This window comes from Passer domesticus, chromosome 15, assembly GCF_036417665.1.
Source record: "Passer domesticus isolate bPasDom1 chromosome 15, bPasDom1.hap1, whole genome shotgun sequence".
In the NCBI taxonomy this organism is placed as follows: Eukaryota; Metazoa; Chordata; class Aves; order Passeriformes; family Passeridae; genus Passer; species Passer domesticus.
Window position 1 is genome coordinate 897743 of NC_087488.1, and position 19401 is coordinate 917143.

Sequence of the window (19401 nt, forward strand, 5' to 3'; positions counted from 1 at the left end):
AAAGTGCCCAGCAGGAAAGGCCCTGGGGGTACTGGTGACAGCAGCTGAATGTGAGTCCAGATGTGCAAGAAGATCAGTGGCACCTGGCTTGGATCAGCCATAGTGTGGCCACAGGCCCAGCACAGAGATCATCCCCTGTGCTGGATGCTGCTGAGGCACCTCGATTCTGGGCCCCTCATGACAAGAAAGACCTTAAGGGGCTAGAGTGTGTCCAGAGAAGGGAACAGAGGTGGGATAGGGTCTGGAGCACAAGTCTGATGAGGAGCAGCTGAGGGAGCTCAGCCTGGAGAAAAGGAGGCTCTGGGTGGACCTTCTGCCTCTGCACAACTCCCTGACAGGAGGCTTCAGGTAGGTGGGGGTTTGGGCTCTGCTCCTAGGGAGCGAGGAACAGGACAAGGGGAAACAGCCTCAAGTTGTGCCAGGGAAGGGCAGACTGGTGGAAGGAATTTCTTCACAGAAGGGTTGTTAAGCATTGGAATGGGCTGCCCTGGGCAGTGGTGGAGTGATCATCCCAGGAAGTCTTCAAAAATGACTAGATGTGGCACTTCATTGTATGGTTATTGGGTGTGTTGCTACTTGATCAAAGGTTGGACTCGATGATTTTGGAGGTCTTTTCCAACCTTAATGATTCTGTGAGTCTATGATTATATAGTTCAACTTAATGACATTATAATGGCTTTTAAAATGTTGATAGGTGTATTAGTTATGCATGTCAGTGTTTTTAGAAAAGCACTGTCCCATTTGCCAGTCAAATTATGGATTAAAGCTGAATTTGGTGTGTGGTGCAGTATTTCCTAAACGATGAAGAACCTCAGGTCCACAGTTTTCTGTCATCTCAACTCTGCTGTGAATTTAACCAATTCTTAGCTGCCATTCTTCTTTCACAGATTTTTTTTTTCTAAGACTGAAGATTTCAGAAGCTATCATTCATACAGAAAGTTTACTTGCAGTTTAAAATTATTTAAAGTATTCCCCTTTGGATTTTCTAAATAGGGAAAACTGTGCTTTGGTTTATTGGTTTGGTCAGCTATCATACTGTCTATCCTGAGACAAACTAGAAAGTGAAAGAATTTTTGTTATTTTTACATTTTCAGCATTTGAGGGATGTTTTGTTAAGGTAGAAAGCATCAACTTTGGCTTTTGTAGCTAAAAGATATAAAATAAAATCTGTACCTTGTTTATTTGTGCTACAGGTTCTGTGCACTATGTGAATGAGCAAGGGAAGACAAGGCAGGTATTGTCTACAGACAGTCTGGTCCGAAAGCTCCTGTTGCTAGAGGAAAGAGATGTTTTACTTGTAATAACAGAGACTCTGCAGTTGTCCTTACATGCAGTTTCTCCTGAGGGAGAGGCAGAAGAGCTCATGAAGGTAAGAGTCATACTGCAGGATAAAGTTGCAATATTTATTCTTTGTAAGTTCTTTTGTTTTGTTTTTTGATTATCACTATTTTGTTTTCAAATGATTCAACAGTCGTATTTGTTTCTCATATAGTATGTTGATAAGGAAGCAAAAATAGCTTATCCAAAAGTGGAATAGAATGATGTGTTACTGAACTTGGAAAGATGGTTTTCATCTTGTCTTCTTCATCCTTCATCTTGTTTTTTTTTTCATAGTTCTTTTCATTTTGACCCTATCTTAATTCTTTTACACTTACTTTCTGTTTGTTAGTGAATTAGAGAAAAAATTGGAAATTCCAGTAGTCCTGGTTGCAGAGGTGGGTGGTACTTAGCACCATGTAGATGCAGCTAAGTCATTCTATACCACCTATATCATCACTGTTTTCAGGGAGAAAACACACACACCCCATTAAGGGGGGACCATTCTGCCTTGCACACTCTCATGGGAAGGTTGTCAGCATCAGCCCTGCAGACTCTTGTCTTCTGCCCCTGCCATCCACCCTCTTCCGTTTTCTCTGAGGCGCAGCTATGGGATATGGTGCTGATAAGAAAGCAGCAGAACACAGAACTGATGCATGCTGAATGGCAGCACCAATGGGGAGACTCTGGGCAGGGGACAGGGAAGGCCTCCAGTCCAGCCAAAGGGAGCCCAGCCAAGCCCATTCCAGCTAAGCCAGGCCAAAAGGAGTGCAGCAGAATTTCATGGAAGTGGCGGCAACCTGTAAGATCAACCCCCAGTGTGGTGGAGTGGTAGAAGCAATGGTGCAGGCGCTTGTGTGGAACTGAGCCCAGCAGGGCTGCAGTGCAACCCATCTTGGATGACCCAGCTTTCAGGAGGGTCTGTTTCCATTGTTTTTCATTGTCTTGGCCTGGGAGGGGCAGGAAGCTTCTTGCCATACTGCCTTTTTTTTGCGACAGCATGCAGGAGCCTGGGGGAGTCACATGGACGCAATATATGGGGAGCATCCACCATTTTGGTTTTGGTCTCAGCAGCCACATAAAACTAATTTTTTGTGGCTAAAACACCTTCTGGTTTTGGATATTTTTTAAAAATTCATGTTGCTGTTGTTTATGTTTGTTATTCCATTATTTCTTGCTGTCAGTAAATTGTCTCAATCCATGGTCCCTGCACGTCTCCCTCCCTTACCAGAAGGGGCAGGAGAAGGGCCATGGCTTATTTGGCATTTAAGTTTTTGCTGATGTTAAGCCACCACATTTAATTGGTGCCCAAGGTAAGGCTCAAGAGGATTGTGATAACTTTGATCTAAGCATTTTTGGTTTAGGTAGAGAGCTCCCTGGTTCCATGGTGTTGCTTGGTCTGTTCATGTGGGTGTGATAACTAACCCTGCATATACTCCTGTGTATGCGCTGTGTATCCACCACAGTGATCTGTTTCACAGTGATCTGGGAAGCATGCTCTCATTGATATGTCTACTAGGTTTTCTCTGTCCAGTGTACACCATGTTAAGATTTAGGACAGAGATTTCTAGGGAAGTTGTCCGGCAACATGTCCTGGGATGGATAGTCCTTAGTGGTGTGGCATGTGGGAGAAAATGGACCAGCTCTTGAAAGAATACTCCTGGTTCAGAAGTTCACCCCTGAACAACTATAGGGCCCTGATAAAGTGTTTGAAAGAGAATTGCTGTGGCAGTTCCAGAGAGGTGCAAAGTTATGGAACGTGCTGGACCCTGGCTACTATTTATTGGACACTGCTTGTTTTTATACAGCACCCTCAGAGGAAGGAGGAGGAAAGCAAAGCAGCAGGCACTATGGCCATTCAAACTGCAGCTTACCCACAAGAACAGCCTGTGCTAAGAGCAGCTGCCTGTATTCAGAAGAAGAAATCCAAGACTAAATCAGTTCATGTAGTGCGATGAAAAGGAAGCAGGGCCCTCACAACAGGAGGAAGAGGCAGGACCAGAGAATAATCACCCAAATCCTATCCCTGAGTGAGCTGCGAGACATGCAGAAAGATTTCAGCCTCCAGTCAGGTGAGCCCCTGATGATCTGGGTGCTCTGATGCTGGGCTATCAAGGCCCATGAGATGAAATTAGATGGTAGTGACACTTTGCAACTGGGATCCACATCCTGGGATGCAAGTATTGACCACAGGATTGGGAAAGGACCAGAAACTCTCAGCCTCTGGATGCAACTCCTGTCAAATGTGAGGGAAAGGTTTCCTTGGAAAGATGACCTTTTAGTGCACTGAGACATGTGGAACACTATGGAGCAAGGTATCTGGTACCTGAGAAAATTAGCTGTACTAGAGATGATATTTTCAAATAACAAGCAATTCCTTACTAATCCAGACAACATCCAGTGTTCGCAAAACATACAGCAGAAGTTCCTACAGAGCATGCTGATGTCACATACCAACTCATTGGGAGTGATGTCATGGAAAGAAGGAGAATAAAATGTGGACTATTTGGTGACCAAACCCCAGATATATGAAGAAACTATCTCCACCCCATTATGGGCCTGTGCCTCCTCAGTGGAAAGACTGACAGAGGATCTCCAGAAATTAAAAGTGGAAATTAAAGAGAAAATATCTCACACCATGCCTTGTGCTATTACAAAATGCTGCTTGTGGGTAGACCCCAAACCTTCACTTTTCTAAGATTTTTTTTTTTTCTTTTTATACTGTTGAGGATTTTTTGCAGGCTGAGGAGTTTTCTGCAAAACAATGGCCATATTCAGCTGATGCACAATCCAGCTTGCTGGTAACAATGGATAATGGACAATGAATAATGGACATAATCAGAAACAGGGTTGGTATATCCTTGAGAAAGATACAGGAAGAAGAGCCATCAAGACTCAGCAAGTGTGACAAAGTGAGAAAAAAGAAGCAAAGGGTGGGCCAGACTACCACAGTAAAACGCGTGAAAAATCAGATGATCCAATCAGCATTCTATTTGAGACGTGTGAACACCTAGGATTAACCAATCATGTATTAGCTAGAGACACGTGAACAGTAGAAGCTTATTATAAATATAGCTTTTTTGGGGTAATAAATTTGGCTTCACTTGATCACATTGATCTTGGTGTGATGTCCCATTCCTGATCCTCTGCACTGCATTGTCCAAGGCAGAAAAAACACTGGTTGCTTGTGTATTACAGGAGTGTCTGTCCACTTCTTTCCTTACTTACGTTTGACTAGAAGTAAGATCTGGAATTTCACATTTTAAAGGAATCTTTATTAAATTCTAAGAGAAGTTCTAGTGCAAGAGTAAAATACTGTTCCTTATCTACTTAATTAGCCCATTACAAGTTTTCTTTTATTAAATACATACATTGCAGTCTTGATGCATTTTATGGTGATCATTGTCAGAATCATATGAATTCACAGTCTGAATGTGTCTGTCTGAATTTACAGATAAGTCTAGTTATTTTCATATTTTTACTTTTTAGCCAAACTGTGCAGTTCAGATGCTTAGTGTCCTTCAGCGTGCTCCTCCTACCTTCTGTAAATGTATTTATTTGCTTATGGTTAACAGGTGAAGTTGAGTGGGAAGACTGGTCATTCTGCAGACATGATTCTAGTAGACCATAGCCTGGTTGTTACAGCACTAGGTGAGACAGTCATCAGGTAAGAATAAAAGTTGTTCTGGCTGCCCCTGAGAAGGGCCAGCTAAAAGGTACAGTCTGCAATGAACTGAGTATTTTACTGAAATGTTGGTTGGGGTTTTTTTACCAATAATGAAAAACTCCCAACATTTCCTAATTTTGTTTGTAAAAATAAGTAGAGAAATGAAATGATTTTTTTTTTTTTCTCAAGGACAGAAACTAATTTGGTATGGCTTGCTTCCTCTCTAGGTATTTTATTTTGTCAGGCAGTGCTACCTACTCTGTTCCTTCCTTGAGTGCTGTTATTGGTTTATTCTGAAAATAAATCCAGTTGGGGGCTTTGCATGAAAATACATCTCCTTTGCCATTCTTGTCAATGTTACTTTCTGATCCTTAGGATACTCATGGCATCAGCAACCAGAAAAAAAAAAGTGCTTACTTTTCAGGATGTTTATTTTACTGTAATATAAGACAAGTATTTCAATTACTTCTCTCCCTAATCCTTCAAAGTATGTTGCTTTGCCATGCTGTTATGTTACTGTGTTTTGTAGCTTTACCTTTTTTGCAATCTTTTCTTTCATGTGTTTATTTTGACCTGCTCTGTCTGTTCCTCTAACCTTGTGGGAGGGTTCCATTAATATCAGTATTTCCCTTTATTGAGCCTCTGTCTGCTACTATCAGAATCTTTTGTTCATTTTGTGAGAATGCAGTAAAGACCAAGTATCAAGAAGGAATAGCTTCGTGGCATTATTTAGTTCTAGAAAATAAATCTGGAATCCAAAGGACTACTGATTAACCCAGGAATATTCTTAAAATAGAGGAGGAAGCATAATTAGGGAGGAAGAAAATTGCAACTGACACTCACTTCTTCCATTTTTTTTAAAGCTACACTTGCTTCTGACTTCTTTCTTCCTAGGAGAATATCCCTAAACATGCTTCAGATTAAAAACTCAAAGGAAAAGGAAGGAGATTGTTAAGAAATTCACACTCCCCAGGAAGCTTCTGACCATTTAATTTTAAAAATTAAATTTTCTGGGTGTTGTGGAAACAGTAAATTAATGCCGTGTACAGCATCGTATTGACTGTGTTTGGCAAGATACCTGGAAAGAAAAGCATTGTTAACACCCTTGTTTTGTGTGCCTTAGGTTCTGGGATTTGGATCAAGATGAGAACTATGTGCTCTCCCTAGATATGCAGTTTGGCTTTGAGGGTGGAGAATGTATTAACTGTGTATCTTACTGCAGTGCTAAAGGTGAGAAATAACGTAGCAGCTGTGATCTCTGGTCCTAAACCTTGTCAAACCTCAGCCTTCCATGCCCTGTAATAATTTCAATATGTTTGTCTTGTGACTGAGGATCTCAATGGTAGTATGTGATGTTGAAGATTTTAGTTTGGATCGGAAATATGCCTTGAAAGGTGCAGGGAAATCATTCGCTGCTCTACTACACTTGGACTCACTGTGGAGCTGTCTTGTGACACATGGGCTGGATTCCCTTTGACACAAGTACCCCTGGAGTACACCTAATAAACATGTTTTGGGCATTCAACCTACAAGCCTGCACTACAGCTAGTGCAAAATAGAGCTTAGTGATATGTATTGTGTATATGCCAGGTCCTTACAACAGATCCTTTCTACAGACCTGCTCCTGGGCACCGCCTTGTTGGCTACTGTAGGCACAGCTGATAACTGCTGCAATGGTTTTCAGTGGTTGCTTGCCCAAAGTGACTGCAAAACTAACTATTTAAAAACAAACACAACCATTGGAAGAACGGCTGAGGTCACTCGGTTTGTTCGTCCTAGAGGAGACTGTGGGGTGCATGGATGACCTCTGGTTTTTGTGAGCAGTGACAGGACCCAAGGGAACAGCTATAGGTGTGTCCAGCCATGGGAAGGGTGGACTACATATCAAAAGTTTTTCCCCCCAGAAGGTGGTCAGGCACTGAACAGGAAGTGGGGTTGACCCCAAGGCTGTCAGAAGTAAAGAAGTGTTTGGACAACACTCTCAGGCACATGTTGGGATTGCTGGGACTGTCCTGTGCAGGGCCAGGAGCTGGATTGGATGACCCTTGGGGACTCTTCCAGCTCAGGATATTCAGTAGTTCTATATTCTAAGAAAAGGTTAAAATGAAGTAATTGTCTGATGCATTTAAAAAATCACTTCATCTAGTAGCTTAGAAGATGCCCCTTATCATATGGAACTTCTCCCAGAAAAGTTCACCAGTATAGGACTAGGATGTTGGTTTGCAATGAGGAGAGAAATGCTGCTGCTAGAAAGTGGCTTCTCACTACCCAAGAACCAGAGATTGCTGCCTGTTACATTATGTAATGTGAATTTGTTTTTCTGAAGTCCAAGATGAAATGCCTGAGATGTTTGTGAATGGCAGGTATCCTGGCAGCTGGAACTAGCAAGGGGAGAGTAGCAATGTGGAAGAAAGCAGCAGGATCTCATCAGAGCACATGGGCTTTGGAGGGCAAGGAGAAGTGGAAGTTCCAGGCATCTACAGAACTTGAAGGAAATGTCACTCAGATAAAGGTAAGAAAGGAAAGAGCCTCCTTGAATGCTAGTGGACTTCACAAACCTTGGATGAATAGACCATCTTTGTGAAACCAATGAACATGATCTCTGTCATGATCTCTGAGTATGTGTTCCAGCAGAGGCTAGTCCTTCTTCAGAAGTAGGAGGAAAACCCCTGAGAATCAAGTGACTTTTAAAATTGAAATGGGCAGAAATACTCCCTGTTTGTAGCTAGTCTCTCCATCATATGGCTCACTGGCAAAACCTTTGGATTCAGCTCCCTGAAATTATTTTCTGAAAAAAAAAGGATTATCAGGAATGTCAATTTTACTTAAATTTATTAAAAAAGCAAGAAAATCTGACTGAGTAATTTTATTAATTTTTTCTATTTGTCACTTTCTCAATGTAAAATTTCATCTCACTGGTAGTTATAAAAATAAAAATATATATTTACAACCAAATATTCTTTGGTGAGATGTGCCATCTGGAAAGGAATGCTATATATTTTAACATATTGTCTGTTAAACATTGGGATGCAGGATTTTTATTTATTTTGAATTTTTTAATTTGTCACAGTGAGGTTAAACACTATCATTCTATGCCTAATAGCATTTTGATATGCACAGAAGAGAAGTACTGAGTGTAACAATCATGCATTTAAATTTTAGAAGTTTTATATTAATGAACAGCTTTTTTTGCCACCCACATTCTGCTAAAAGACAAAGCTTGTGCTTTTGATGCTCCAGCATCTTTGGTTGTTGGATTTATACCATATTATTAGTTTTTTTCAATTTTTAAGTGTTTCTGTTATACTTTACATCATTCTGTTGCTGTGATTCATATGTGCGAACAATCCCTATTATTTTCTAAAGGAAAGAAAATCAAATCTATCTGGTGACTTTCAAGGGAAAGTAATTTTATATTTGCTATTATTCTGTTTTCTCATAAGCGTGGAAAGTATTTTAAAAGCAGTGGTATTTGCTTGCTCTGTGTTGGTATAGAGTGAGGGTCTGTAACACCGTCCTACTTTCAAAGTTAAAACAGAAGTGCTGTGAAAATGGAGAATCCAAGTGTTTTATTAACAAGCTTCAGTAACAAAAGATCCGGGATATAGAAAATAAAGTGTGCTGTAAGTTTCTCATACATCTCCTGATAGATACAGGTGATTGTGTCAGCTTTCCCACTCAAGCCTTTTCCAGGTAACAGGATATGGAGCACTGTCCAGAAACAAAGCGCATCCCCTGCAGCCCCCGTAACTGCACTGAAGGGGAAATTGGTCATTGGGCTTTTTTATGTTTTTATATATATATATATATATATATATTTATATATATATATATTTTTATTTTTTTTTTTAGTAAAGAAGTGTTATTCCTTTTCCCATATTTTTTTCTTGTAAGCTCTGTATTTTTGAAGTTATAATAATTTGGAGGGAGGGGGCCAGCTTTCCATTCCAGGAAGGTTCCCACCTTCCTTGGCAGACACATGTCTTTTAAACCAGGACGTTAACTGATGACCAGTGTGCAGCTCAAGGGCATTGAGAGGAAAGGGTGAAAAGAGAATACTAATTCTTGAGTAACCCATTTGTGTACTGGATGCAGAAACTTTGTTGGGCAGCACCATGTCGTCTAGCCTACCCTGGTTTGGTTGACATATGATCATGGCTATGTTTTGCCTGTTTGCAGGTCATTATTCAAACATGGGTCCTATAATGAAGGCCCTTGTGACTGTTACCCTGTTTGTAGAATGGGTCAATAAGGTGGGGAATTCAGTGCTTGTAAACTTCTTCTGAAATGTGGGCACAAGGCTATATAACTATCACAGATGAAGTCTGTATCTTTGGGGTTTCCTTAATAATGCTACCTATTGAGACAAAGCAACACAAGGGGGAGTTTTCTCCCAACCCTTCACCCACTTCTTTGGGCCTACAACAACAGCTTCTGAAGAGTTAAAATTTCCCTTAGAAGTTAAAGATACCATATTCTTTTTGATGTTTTTATTCAGTGAGGTCCATTCACCATTCAGAGACAGGGTGAGGCTACCTTGTGTAGCTGCCCCAAAACCTGCCCTAGAGTTCGGGGATACTGCCTAGCAGAACCACTGCAGTCAGAGGGAAAGGGGGATAGCGCACTAGTGGAACAAACAGACATTACAAATGTCCAGCCTCCAGCTAAACCACAGGGGCAGCCAGCAGCAGCAGTTGGCCCTTTGCAATGAGGAAGGATAAAACCAATTCGGTGTGCCCAGCTAATGATGATGCAGAGCCAGGACCCTCAAAGCCAACAGAGGAGCCAGAACCTGAGATCATCATTGAGTCCCTGTTGCTTGATAGTCTCTGCAGTCTGTGAAAAGGCATTACATGATGGGGGGGGGGCAAGACCTTTTTGGCTTGGTTGATTCAAGTTTGGGACCTTATGCATACAGGCATACAACTTGATGGTACCAAAGCAAGGCTTTTGGGATCCGTGGCCCAGGGTGTGGCCATTGAGCAGGCATTCGTGAGGGAGTCAGGACCCCTTTCTTTCCAGAAGTGGCTTCTAGCAAATGTAAGAGAGGTTTGTTTACAGGGACAGACTGCAGGACCGCCATCATAAAAAGCCATGTAAGACCATGGAGGAAGGATCCAATGCCTGAGGGAAATGGCAGTGTTGGAGATACTTTTTGGAAGGAGTGGACAACACGATAATGACCCTAACGAGGTCAGGTGCACAGTGCAAATGTAGTGGAATCTGGCACATCAGGGGCCATTTGAATATTCCAGTTTAATGGCAAACATGCATCTCAGGCGCAACCAGGAGACAATGGGCTCTGTAGCAAGCAAACTTAGGAATTATGAGAGTAGGGTCCGAGGCCTCATGCAGACCCACATCTCTGCTGTAGAGACATTGGTAGAGAGTCTCAAGGATGATAATAAAAAACTCAAGGAGAGATGTTTACTTGTGGCACCAGTGCAAACCAGAGCTCTTGAAGTCAGAGCCAGATGCCCTCCAGACAGAGAGAGTGGGTATGCCCCACAAACTGACTTATGATATTTCCTACTCTACCGTGGAGAAGACATAAAATGGTGGGACAGGAAACCTACCTGTGTCCTGGCACCCTGAATATAAGAACTGAAGGAGAAAGGAAAAGGGAAGTCAGTGAGACTAACTGCAGTGCCAGTTTCCCATGGGCAAGTATCTGACCCACTGGAAGGTACCTCCCGTATGTATTCACAAGAGCTAGTATTAGAGGGGTCCTGCCTGTAGCCAGGTAGGGGCACCAGGGGACAACCATGTCTACTGGACTGTGTGGATTTGATGGCCTGGCACATCAAACCCACAAGAGTACAAGGCTTTAGTTGACACTGGTGCTTAATGTATGTTAATGCCACTACGATGTGTGGGGTCAGAAACAATCTCCATTTCTGGGATTGCAGAGGGTTTTGAAGAGCTGAGGTTGTTGGAAGCTGAAGTGAGCTTGACTGGGAAGGACTGTCAGAAGCACCCCTTTGTAACTGATGCAGATGCCCCATCTATTCTGGGCATTGACTACATTAAGAATGGATACTTCAAAGACCCAAGAGGACATTGATGGACTTTTGGAATTGCTGCTGTGGAGACAGAAAGAACTAAGCAGCTAAACACCTTGCCTGGACTCAGAAAATCCTTCTGTGGTTAGGACTTTTGAAGGTAGAAGAACTGCAAGTACCAATTGCCACCTCAACAGTGTATCACCAACAATACCAAAAAAATCAACATGCCATGATCCCCATTCATAAGATGATCCATGAGCTGGAGAGCCAAGGAGTGTTCAGCAAGGCTCACTTGCCCTTTGGCTCCATTTGGCCTGCGTGGAAGTCTGATGGGGAATGGAGATTGACAGTGGACTATCGTGGCTTGAATGAAGTTACACCATCACTGAGTGTTGCTGTGCTGGACATGCTGGAGCTCCAGTATGAGCTGAAGTCCAAGGCAGCAAGGTGGTATGCCACTATTGACATTGCTAATGTGTTTTTCTTCATTCCTCTGGCAGCAGAGGGCAGGCCTCAGTTTGTTTTCACCTGGAGGGGTGTGCAGTATACCTGGAGCCGACTGTCCCAGGGATGGAAACACAGCCCCACCATCTGCCATGGACTGATCCAGGCTGCAGTGGAGAAGGATGAGACTGCTGAACATCTGCAATACATTGGTAACATCATCATGTGGAGGAACAAGGCAGCAGAATTCTTTGAGAAAGGAGAAAAGATCATCCAGATTCTCCTGAAAGCTGGTTTTGTCATCCAAAAGACTAAGATCATGGGACCTGCTCAAGAGATCCATCACTAGGAGTGAAGTGGCAAGATGGATGGCACCAGATACCCACCAAGGTCATCAACAAGGTCGTAGCAATTAGCAATGTCTCTGCTGACCAGCAAGAAAGGAACACAAGCTTTCCTAGGTGGCATTGGTTTCTGCTAAATTCACATCCTGGGATACAGTCAGTTGGTGAGCCCTGTTTACCTGGTCACCTGCAAGAAGAACAATTTCCACTGGGGCCCTGAGCAGCAACAAGCCTTTGCCCAGATTAAGCAGGAGATTGCTCATGCAGTAGCCCTTGGCCCAGTCAGGACAGGACCAGAGGTGAAGAACGTGGTCTGCTCTGCAGCTGGGAGCCATGGCTTGTCCTGGATCCTTTGGCAGAAGGTGCCTGGTCAGACTCTGTGCCAGCCCCTGGGATTTTGACACTGAAGTTACAGAGGGTCCAAAGCCAATTACACCCCAAGAGAGGAGATCCTGTTAGCCTGTGAAGGAGTTCAGGCTGCCTTAGAGGTGACTGGCACAGATGCACAACTTCTCCTGGTACCCTGACTGCCAGTGCAGAGATGGATGTCAAAAGGAAAGGTTCCCTTTACCCATCACACCACTGATGCTACATGGAGTAAGTGGATTGCCTTGATTACACAGCGCGCCTGTATTGGATACCCTGATCACCCTGGGATCTTGGAAATAATTATGAATTGGCCTGAAGGCGAGGACTTTGTTCTGACAGATGAAGAACAGAAACAGGTGATGTAAGCCGAGGAAACTCCACCATACAATCAACTGCCAACTAAGAAACATGCTATGCTCTTTTCACTAATGATTCCTGTCACATTGTGGGAACAACCTGAAAATGGAAAGCAGCCAAATGGAGCCCCATGTGACAAGTTAAAGAAGGTACCAAAGTAGAAGGTAGGTCAAGCCAGTTTGTGCAACTCAAAGGCATCCAGTTGGCCCTGGACATTGCTGAAAGAGAGAAGTGGCCAAAGATTTACACTGACTTTTGGGGGTTGGCATATGCTCCATGGGGTGGGTGGACAGGTGCAAAAAGGCCGACTGACAGTCTAGAGGAAAACCAGTCTGGACTGGTGAAGAATGGCAAGACATTGCCATTTCAATGGAGAAGCTACCTGTGAAAGTCTGTCATGTGGATGCCCATGTCCCCAAGTGTTGGGCTAATGAGGAGAACTGAAAATGAACAGGTGAATCAGGCTGCAAAAATTGAGGTGTCACAGATAGATTTGGACTCGCAACTATTGTCTGGAACACCATGGGCCTTGAGAAACAGGTTCTTTGGACGTATGGTAGCCCTGAGAGGATTGAGTCAGACATCGGGACTCATTTCAAGAATAACTTTATTAAACACCTGTGTTAGAGAACATGGTATTTAGTAGGCATACCACATTCCTTACCATGCACCAGCTGCTGGGGAAGTTGAGCAGTGAAATGGACTACTGAAAACAACATTGAAGACAACAGGACCTTCAAGCAGTGGGATCTGCACTGAGCAAAGGCTACGGGATTGGTTAACACAGAGGTTCCACTAAGCGAGCTGGCCCTGCCCAGTCTGAACCCCTGTGTGCCGCAGAGGGCAATAAGATTCCAGTGGTACATATGAGAAGTATGTTAGGAAAGACTATTTCGATGAATTCTGACTTGAGCAAAGACAAAACCCTTTGTCAGGTTGTCTTTGAACAGGGACATGGTTGCACTTAGTAGGTGGTGCAAAAAGATGGAGAAACATAACATATACCTCAACGTTTGGGGTGAACTGTCTATGATGTTGTGCCTGTATCTGTGAACAGCTGGCTAGTTGACAAAAGTCATACTGATACAATACCGTTAGTTAAGGAAGAAGGAGATAGGTATAAGAGCCAGCAGTCAGTGTCTAAATCAGGCAAGGGCACTGTGCCCTTGGTGCAACATCAGGGTGGGGGAGAGGATTGTTAGTTAAAAATATGAAGAAAAGATGATAACAGCTGCAACATAGTAGTCACAAGAATGCTAAGGTAGGTGTAGTTAGCTGATAAGTAACTAACCAATAATGCGTTCGCCTTTTGCAATATGTATTAGCCTCATTAACACCAATATAAATGTATGTGCCTATCAAAAAGGTTCTGAGATTTGCTGATCACTCATATTGAGTGCCGCATTTCTTCCGCCGATTACCACATGTATCCATATCTGCATGTATATATGTATATAATTAGGGTGATGCATGTATGTCTATAGTTAAAAAGTGGAAGTTCAATGTAACATGTTGGTATGGGAAAAAAATTTGGGGTGGATAATGTTGGGGGTTAGGTTTTCTCAAAGGAATTGCTTCCCATTTGTTATCTTTCTGAGGCCACCATTAACCCCAGGGAGGCTCAGGGCTCACATCGGAGCATCCCCTGGGGCCATGGGGGACCCACTGCAGACCCTCTGCCTCTCCCAATGGCGTTCTCTGCTGGTTGTGGTCATAACTACAACCAAGGGAAAATTGCTTGGCTGATGGGAAAATTTGTGGGTTTTTTCTTTGTTGTTTTTTCTTTGTTCTGTTTTATAGATATATATTTTCTAGTAAAGAACTGTTACTCCTTTTCCCATATTTTTTTTCCTGGAAGCCCTGTATTTTTGAGTTATAATAATTTGGAGGGAGGTGGCCATCTTTCCATTCCAGGAAGGTTCCTGCCTTCCTTGGCAGACACATGTCTTTTAAACCAGTACACTGAGTAACAAGCATAATAGTTTGAATCTGTCATATTTCCTAGCCATTCCCTATAGTTTGCATTTAGATAGTAGGACTTTGTGTATGTATAAAAATATGTATTCTGTCTTTTCCCATGTTACTTCTGTTGGGACACTGCTGTGACAATTCAAGACTAGAGATGAAATTGTGAGGTTTTTCTTTTTCCCTTATGTGCAGTGGGGGTCCCGAAAAAACCTGCTGGCAGTGAACAACATCAGCTCTGTGGTGATCCTCAGTGAGCAGGCCACGTTGGCACATTTTCATCAGCAGGTGGCCGTGGTACAGGTGTCTCCCAACCTCTTCAATGTGACGATCTTCAGCACAGGAACCACTCACAGCCTTCGTGTTGATATGAATGCTAGTGGACTCTTTGCAACTCAGGTTAATCAGTTTGGTTTTATGTGTTGTTGTTTATTTGCCTAATCAGTTGCCTGGTTTATCGAGGCCAAACTTCCTAAGTCTTTATAAGATAAGTCTTTTTTTTAATATTCAACATAGTGTGTTATGAAGGTATTGTTATAACAGTAGCAATGCTGCTGTGGTAGAGTTGATTTTTCCAAGATAGAACGGGGACTCAGAAATGCTCTAGGGTGCTCACCAGAACCCAGAGAACCTCTAGGCTGCTAAAGGCCTTCAAACCCAATGTCCACAGGAACTAGTAACTAGTGGCTATTGTAGGGGAGTTTTGCCATGTTACTTCATCAATTCCTGCATGCTTCCAAAAGGAACTAAAAGTATATGTTTATTTGGTGTTTTGTTTGTTTGTTTTAGGATGCTGTAGTATTCTGGAATGGGAAGCAAGTGGCTGTCTTTGAGTTCTCAGGAGATGCCTTCAGAAGTGCAGGTAGGACTTAAAACATTGGTCAGAATCTGAATGCTTGTTTTCTTCCGCAGTTATGTGTTCATTCATGGTAGCTGTTGCACTGTAAGCATAGAATCAAAGAATGGTTTGGGTTAGAAGGGACTTTAAAGCACATCTTGTTCCAACCCCTCTGTCATGGGCAGGAACACCTTCTTCTAGACTGGAAAAACTCTCAGGGCTAGAGAAAGCTTCTATATGATGTAGCTAAATTACATTATAGAGGGCTTTGCACAAAACATTGTGTGAGGCTAGAACTACTTATTTTTATATTTTTTTTAAGTACACCATTGATTTGATGAAGAAGAGCAATTTTTTCCTACTTTTGTAGCTGTTACCTTTTCAGACAAGACTTGGCAATGACTGTTGAACGCTTTTACACTTTGCTTGAGAGCAAGTGTCATCAAGGTTACATAGCACTCATATAGGAACTGGGAAGGAGGCTGTTTGTCCCAGCTCTCAAGAGAAGTTGTCCCATAAATTGCTCTGTACAGTGCCAAGTAAATTAGCTTTTAAAATTATTAATTCTCCCTAAATATTTCTGCCTTGCAAAATAAATGATATAGAATTCCATCAGTTCCATCCTAAATCTTGGCATTTGTCTTTTAAAAATCATTAAATGTTTTCTGCTTGTCTATATTTACTGATATATTTTATAACTTTTCCATGCTGAATCATTTATTTGAACTTTATTACCACCAAGCTCCTAACAGTCTACACCACTTCTGAAGTTATTGCAGAGCCACTGTTCTGACAGAGATTCTCTTATCCCTCTTCAGTTGCAGTTCACTGAAGGGAAAAGTGAATTCTCTTACCAGAACCTCACACTGCACTTATTTTTTCTTTCTTTCACTCTCCGTATCAACTCTTTGCCCTTCCTTTCTCACTTGTTTCCATGGACAGAGTGTAACAACACCTGTTTATAATAGGAGCCCCAGCTTTTAAATGTAGCAATATGGAAGAAGGCTAAAACACTAGGGAGTTGGGATTAAATAGTGATTGACAGATGGAAAAAGAGATTTGGTGCAAGATAGGGGAAATTGTGTGCTATAATTTTTTTTTTTTTTCTTTTTATAGAACAGATTTATTGTAATGATGGCTTTGTTGTGATTGTTCCAGGCTCTTTCCTTTGTGACTCTCCAGTTCTGTCTGTGCATGGAGAAAATCTGTACACAGTGGAGCCGTATCGGATCCAGGTCCGCACCTGGCAGGTAAGGAGTGAGAAAACTTGAAGGTATAAAAAGGCCTTGTTGTTTTCAAAGATTGGTGTTAGAGCTTAAAAGTAATGTGCATGATCTTCTTAAATCTATTAACTCTTCCTTGTCGTAATACAATACTCAAAATATATTTTGAGTATTTCAGCAGAAAGATCTTTGACATTTTGTGTTCTTTAAAAAGTCTGTCACTCTGAACACTACTGCAGTGTAACTAATAAGTATTTATAGAGTTTAAGATGATCTAAATTGCATGCAGGTTGAAATACATATACTACTTTCAGGAAGATGATCGTACTGAATATTTTTACAAGATAATGAAAAATATCACTTGCACATTTTGTGTGAACCTTTGCAACCTCTGCTACTCTGTGAGAACCACAAAGACAAATCTAATTATCAGAGTTCTGTGATACATAATTTTATTTAGGAAGCAAGTATTATATTTTAGAATGGGTGTGATTTATCACATAAATATAATGTATTTGTTTTTACAGCTATATATTTAAGGACCTTCAGGGACTTGATATTTCTGTATGCTTTTCACTTGGTAGAAGTTGTGTTATTAAAGAGGAAATTATTGCAGAAGGATGCCTTTAAATTCAGACTTTTTTTGAGGTTGCGTACCTGCCTGAAACCCAGACGGCATTTGTATGTGTATGTTTCTTCAATTTGCTTGGAGTGATTCATCTAACACAGAAGTTCAGCAATTTGTGACTCAACTTGGTGACAAAATAAGTCCCTTCTGGTGAGACTGTGGCCACACAAACCTGGTGTTACACGTTTTTTACTAGGGCACAGTTAAACAGCTGCTCGTGTTCTCTGAAGCAGAGGGGAATCCGTGCCTCCTGGATGTCTGTGGGAATTTCCTGGCTGTGGGAACTGATCTGGCTCACTTGAAAATCTTTGATCTCTCACGCAGGTATTAATAAGGCTTTTAAAATAATCTGTTTATAGTTAAGTGTGTATTTTGTGGAGAATCTTTAGCTGTTTTTGATTTGATGAAAAGCAACAGTCCCTTTGAATCTTGAGACAATACATGCAGCTATGTGAATTGATGGCATATTTCCAAAGCGAGGGAGGAACCATGGAATTATTAGGATTATAATGGATTGATAATGATGATGGTGATTATGATGATTATTTTAAAAAGAGGATACCATGAGGGATATTTGAGTGCATTTAAAAGTGTGTGGAGAATTTATGGAAGATCAAGCTAAGGGTGTCCCATTTCTTTTGGTATCTTGAGCAATACTTGAATCTCAAAAGAGCTGAAATAAAGCCAGGTCTTGTATCTCCTCATAAATCAACAAACTTGTTTCAATGAATCTATGGAGAAAGTGAACCTAGAACTGTGGAGACTTCTTTCTCCTGTTTGGGTTAAAGAGTTTACCTGACTTTCTTCGAAGGTTGCTGTACTCTCATACTGATGAATATGAAAAAGATACTGACATGGCATTCATTTTGAAAATGTAGCTGCTGCTGATAAATGTAATTTTGAAAAGCTGAAAAACCTGAAGAGTGAAACAGCTTCTGTTCTTCTTTGCATGCTGTCACCAGAGGAATGCTAAAGGCTAGTTAGTTGCCATCTAGAAACTACTTGGGTTGAGATCACACACATTCCACCTGGGACAGTTTGAAGGTTATTACATTCAAGCAGGTTGTAACTAGCATAAATATTGGATTATGATGTTTGATAGTGAGAAAAAATAGATCCACTTATGCATGCTGTGATAAATTTTTGCATTTGGTACTGAAAATATCCTTTCTCAAATGATGACCCTTTAATTTCAGGGCACCTGAGAGAACATTGGCTGAGAACAAATGTTATTTTTATAGAATCAAACATGGTTTTTTCATGAGATTGTATTATAGCTCTAAATTGCTGTCACTTCAAATTACTGTCACTTTTTGCTGCATTCTTTCGTTTCATGAGATTTGTCCTCTTTGTTGCTGACTGATTTCTGGGTTTGTATCTGTACCAGCAATAAAATGCTTTTGAGATAATAATAATATGTATGTAAATATGCCCCACTAATGACATTTCTTTACTTCTTCTGCAATGTGTGATTTCCATACACAGAACTTTTATGTGAGGGGCTCTGTTCAACATTCATGGTACTGTTCAATGTATTTCTGTAGGAAGAGCAGGCCTCTGAATTGAGAATTCTGTTCAGATGTTCTTTCTGTATAGCCATGTTTTGAGAATCCTGTAGAAGCATTGGCATTTATTCTTGCTGATTCATTGAGGAAAAAGTGTCTGTTAACTTAGTCCTGAAAGAAAGGCAGTGGCAGCAATCCTCTGGAGAGGAAGTGGGAGTCTTGGGCAGTTGTGTCATATAGTCAAAATAGTTTGCTTTTAAAAGTCTTACCCATAATTTGCTAAATTGCCAGTTGCTTGCCACCATATAATAACCATAAGTCTATTCCTTCCCACAGACAGGCAAAAGTGCACTGCAACAGCAAGAGTTTATCCAAGCTGCTCCCTGGCCATGGAGACATTTTGTCTGTGAAGTGCAATGCTAATGGCAGCAAAGTCAGCATCCTTGTCAGCAGGGTGAGGCACAGCTCTTCAGTCACCATCTGGGACTTGTCCATTGGTTCATAGGCTAGTGTGGGTCAAGATTACTGAGGATGCAAGAATCACTTCTCAGAAATAAACCTACCTGGTCCAGGCAGTGTATTGAGTCATATAATGAAATGCCATGTCCCAGCATTAATTAAGGTCTCTTAAGGCTTTATTCTGTGTTGGGAACAATTCAGAAAAGGAATATTTTAGTTACAAAAGCTGCTTTGTAGCATTTCAAAGAAATCCAAGGCTGGCTTGTTGGAATACAAAAAG

The 19401-nt window shown here is 41.6% G+C and overlaps 1 protein-coding gene across 6 annotated transcripts in view; it reads left to right on the plus strand.

The window, feature by feature from the left end:
- The window catches only part of IFT140 (intraflagellar transport 140), a 91579-nt gene that overhangs the window by 18323 nt on the left and 53855 nt on the right, over window positions 1-19401 (plus strand). For 4 of the 6 annotated variants that reach the window (XM_064390217.1, XM_064390216.1, XM_064390218.1 and 1 more), the window contains 9 exons: window positions 1194-1369; window positions 4893-4984; window positions 6108-6214; window positions 7348-7496; window positions 14664-14867; window positions 15258-15330; window positions 16465-16556; window positions 17354-17481; window positions 18999-19116. In XM_064390217.1, coding sequence (XP_064246287.1) covers window positions 1194-1369; window positions 4893-4984; window positions 6108-6214; window positions 7348-7496; window positions 14664-14867; window positions 15258-15330; window positions 16465-16556; window positions 17354-17481; window positions 18999-19116 — 1139 coding nt within the window. Of the gene's footprint in view, window positions 1-1193; window positions 1370-4041; window positions 4230-4429; window positions 4558-4892; window positions 4985-6107; window positions 6215-7347; window positions 7497-14663; window positions 14868-15257; window positions 15331-16464; window positions 16557-17353; window positions 17482-18998; window positions 19117-19401 lie in introns of those variants that run through there. The other 2 variants (XM_064390220.1, XM_064390221.1) reach the window with 2 other exon arrangements.